The 4128-nt window shown below is 48.3% G+C and overlaps 1 protein-coding gene across 1 annotated transcript in view; it reads right to left on the reverse strand.

Moving 5' to 3' along the window:
• Positions 1–347, reverse strand: part of T265_06754 (hypothetical protein) — a gene marked incomplete at both ends in the record, with an annotated part of 5022 nt that extends 4675 nt beyond the window's left edge. The window contains one exon of the mRNA XM_009172099.1: positions 130–347. Within this exon, the coding sequence (XP_009170363.1) occupies positions 130–347 (218 nt within the window). The remainder of the gene's footprint in view (positions 1–129) is intronic.
• Between the last annotated feature and the right edge of the window lie 3781 nt (positions 348–4128).

Consider the following 4128-nt stretch of genomic DNA (forward strand, 5'->3'; position numbering starts at 1 on the left):
CTGTTGTAGAAGGGCACCTAGAGCGTCATAGAAACTGTCCTTGGCAGATTCAGAGCTACAGTCAGTTGGGGCGTAAGCAGAAACAATAAACAAGGTGCGATGAACCTCACTTCCTCTAGGTTCTCTCACCGATGTTGCCAAACGAACCGCACAGAGGCGACTGTCAACGGGTATCCAAGGAGAGACGCTTCCGCTCGTTCGCTCAATACAGTATTTACTCCAGCATATCCAGCTGCAGCGGCCTCTGCATCACCAGAGGTGCGCAGCCGGAACCTGGAAGAGAGCGAGGGGCAGTCAGTTCGATCACAGTACTTGCGTCCTGCGTCCTTGGTTCTGACAAACAACATCTATCAACGGAGAGGAAATCCAGTGTACGCGCAAGAGCCACCTGTTGACCTGTTTGCTTCAGTGGCTAAGCAGGTTTTCGGCGTTGGGAAACAGACTTCGAAGTGCTTAGATTTGTGGCTGAACTCAGACGTGATGAGCGTGATGCAGGGCGAGCAAAACGGCCCGTCTTAGAGCTGGGACCTGCGGAGAAAGTATTCAGATTTGGGCAGAGGAGGGCGAAGGACGGAAAACGTGAATGTGTAAGAAGGGAGGCGTCAGCAGTAGCATGTTTTCGCTTACCCGCCCTGCTGTATGCAGCAAGAAGGCAACCCCCAGTCTCTTCGTGACGGAGGCGCGGTGCGCTGACCTGGACATTAGTAGAGAGTCAACGCCGTAAAATAAACGAATTACCTGTAGCACCCTTTCAGTGACTAGCTGCCGTGCCACCCGAAGGAAGCACGAGGGCCGAGATACCACCAGGTTACCCAATCCCAGACATGAGCAGCCGGGGTTAAAGTGGGGTTTCAACTACGGGCGTTCCGGTCAGTAAGTCGTCACGTTAATCACAACCACCTCGAATCAGTGGAACGTGCTATTTATTGAGGTCTTGGGGTCAGTAATTTCCTAGCACGCCACTGAAAAATATTCTCAGCGTCAGTTTGAAGTATGCGCTTGTGGTTCGGGGAAGTTATGGCATCCCGCAGTTTGTTATCGGAAGGTGAGGAAAAACTATCGAAATCAGAAAACTGTTTGTCAGAGACAAGCTTCTGTTACCGAATGCCGTGGGACGACTTGGGGAGCGCAGTTTGGCTGTGTTCGGTGATTCGTCTAACAACTACGTACGACCAGGTCGTCTGAGGCTGTGACGGAAATTCGTTATGAACATCATAGCATGCTTGCCTGCTGGATTTCAGTTGTTAACGGTGAGCTTTGCTCACCTGCTGTAAAACATACCCGTTCTCAAGTTACCTCGTTACGAATTCGTCAACGCCATTCGACACCAGAAGCGCTTTTGAGGTATCGGTTTTCATAAACTTGAAGACGCTCTACATCATCTCTCTACAGATGCCATGTCTCGCAACCACATAACGATACAGCCTGGTACATGTGGTCCTTGAGACTCAGTGGTATGCCTCTTTCACAGCACGAGTGACCTTAGCTAACAAACGTGATTTGGGTCTTTGGGGTTCGTGTGCCAATTTCATCAAGCACAGTTTCACAAGAGCTGACGCATCTGTCGAAGTATATAAAATTTTCCATACTCTCCGGCGGTTCTCCTTGAATTGTGAGCAGTAAGTTCAGAGATTCTGAAGCATAAAAGTCCACTTTGAATGTACAGGGTGTATGGTAACTGGCAGTATGATAGAGGTCAGTTTATTTAACGCAGTTTGTAGTTGGCCTTCTCTTTAAAATGAGGACGATGTCGTCCGACTCCACACAGACAAAAGTCTTACGAGGAACAATCTGAACACTGGAGTTTCGAGGGCTTTTCGGTGCTCACTCCATTATTTCATTGACGAGGTTGAACAAGAGTGGAACTAGTGGGCATCCCTGTCGTTCACCACTTTTTATAGAGGAGCTAGCTTCCCATACACTCCCCCAAGTATGTAAATATAAGGACCGGATTATGTTCGCGAACTTCCCCTGTTGAGCTTTTATGGCTAAGGGCACTGACCGGTCGACAGAATCGAATGCACCTTTGAATGGTAAACTACGTCCACTCTATCAAAAACCCTCTCGTAATCACCTCATTCCGAATTGGTTTGTTCCAACCAACTTCCATCCATAGTCTGGAAATCCAGTGTTCTGAGATACGAACGTGGACAGGGCCGAATCTCGCAACTTCAGGATAATACGGGTGAGATGGCCCAAGTGGTAAGAGCGTGAATTAACTGACCGGAATCGGAATCCGACCTCCGCCTCTCGACTTCCCCTGTCTAGGCTTGGGCAAATTGGCAGTATCTCAGCCCTCGTGCTTCCTTCGGTTGGGATGGCAGCTGGGCATCGGAAGGGTACTACAGCTGGACGCTTTTTTTCAGGACAATACAGCACTGCAGTTCAATATGGGCGTTATTTTAGACCCAGAAATGTCATTTTGATCACACTAGTGGCTCAAATGGTTGAATATACTTATGATCTTTGAGATTAGCGTGTTGACACTATCTAACAAACTACCGTCTCAGCTGGTGCATTTTTCGAGATGCATATAGTGTTCCACAACTGACGTCTTAGAGGCATGTTTAAAGACTGTACGCCCCGCAGCAGGAATATGCACTTTGTGAGGACGAAGCGTGTGCCAAAGGACTGGATGAACTTCGTCAGTTTTTTCTTACAATGCTAGCATTGTTCTGCAAACTTGAAAACATCGCCTCCGCATGTTCCAGGTTGATAGGGTTCTCGGTCGGAGATATCTGAACACCGGGATTTCGGAAACCTTTCACTGTTCTTTCCATTGCCTCATCAAGGCTGAAAGTTAACAAACAGTAAGAGAGGGGACATCACTGACTGTAGGAAAGATTTTGGAAAGCTCCCCATACATACTCTCACAAGTATGTGAATAAAAATAGCGCATGATATTCACGAACGTCTGAGGCATGCTCTGTTGCGCAAGTGTGTTGGGAAGAACTCACTGGTCAACAGAATTGAACGCACTCCGGAAGTTAGGGAACACCGAGATTGTAGGGCACCAATGCGCATGTCGTTAATCTAATGCCTGACAGAGTGTGAAGATGTGGTCCATACAGCGCCTTCCCAGGCGAAATTCCGCTTGATGTTTTCGGGTCCCGTTTTCATGCTTCTTCATGAGCAAGACAGAGTACGGTTACAATGAGGGTCAGGCTACGTTTCTAATTACCACACCTAATTTAGCACCCATTTAGAAAATGGGCGCCACCGTCGACTCGCTCCAGATAGGGGCAAATAAGTTTAACAAACAACCTCTGGGGATTTGGCGTCCACCTTTAAACAGGGCGGTTGTGAGTTCTTCAGTATCAGTAACTCAGTGACGCTTGAGAGACAATTGATTGGGTTATTTCCGAAGCCGTCAGGTGTTTCGGTTTCACCCTCCGGGGCTGAGTTGTGGTCGGGAATCCGTCAAAACACCTACAGGTGACTATTAGGCTTGTTGTTGCAAGTGTTGAACCCAGTAATTCGGATGCTGTCCTTTTAAAATGTAAGCAAGCCGTTGTTTTCGCCTAAGTCCTCCTTGTGCATATTTATTTTCTTCCACTGTTAGTTCGTTTTAATGGATTATCAGTTAAATAAGCCAAACCTTCGGTTTCTTCACATTTTTTCGTTTTACATGCCGAGAACTGTGAGTTTTGAAGGCGCCGATGGGTTGGGTTATAGCATTCTTGTGCGTTACTGGTGTGTCTTAGCTGATATGTTCAAGACGGGACTCGACATGGACTGGACTCGGCACGTACAGACATTGGGGAACGATTGCTCTAGCTGTGTGCTGATCGCAGGCTGTTTTTATGCAGTACGGACTTCTGGAATAGCCGAAGTCGTCTGGCCGCATAGTGTCCTCCAACGAAAGGCCGGCCACAAACTCAAATCGACCACATTGCCATCAGTTACCGATGGCGCGTATCCATAACTGACTGCCGGTCGTTTTGGAACACCTTTGTGGACTCTGACCACGCGCTCGTCCGGAGTCGCTTCTCCCTACGTTTCCCGGGGCCGCGTAAGGTGAGGACAAATCGCATGGCAGACCCGGATGTCAGCCGAACTTACGAGAATCGTCTTCTAGAGTCTCTTCCAAGTGCTCCACCATCAGATGTGAACTCATACTGGGACGAG

Source organism: Opisthorchis viverrini, assembly GCF_000715545.1.
Source record: "Opisthorchis viverrini unplaced genomic scaffold opera_v5_146, whole genome shotgun sequence".
Taxonomy (NCBI): Eukaryota; Metazoa; Platyhelminthes; class Trematoda; order Opisthorchiida; family Opisthorchiidae; genus Opisthorchis; species Opisthorchis viverrini.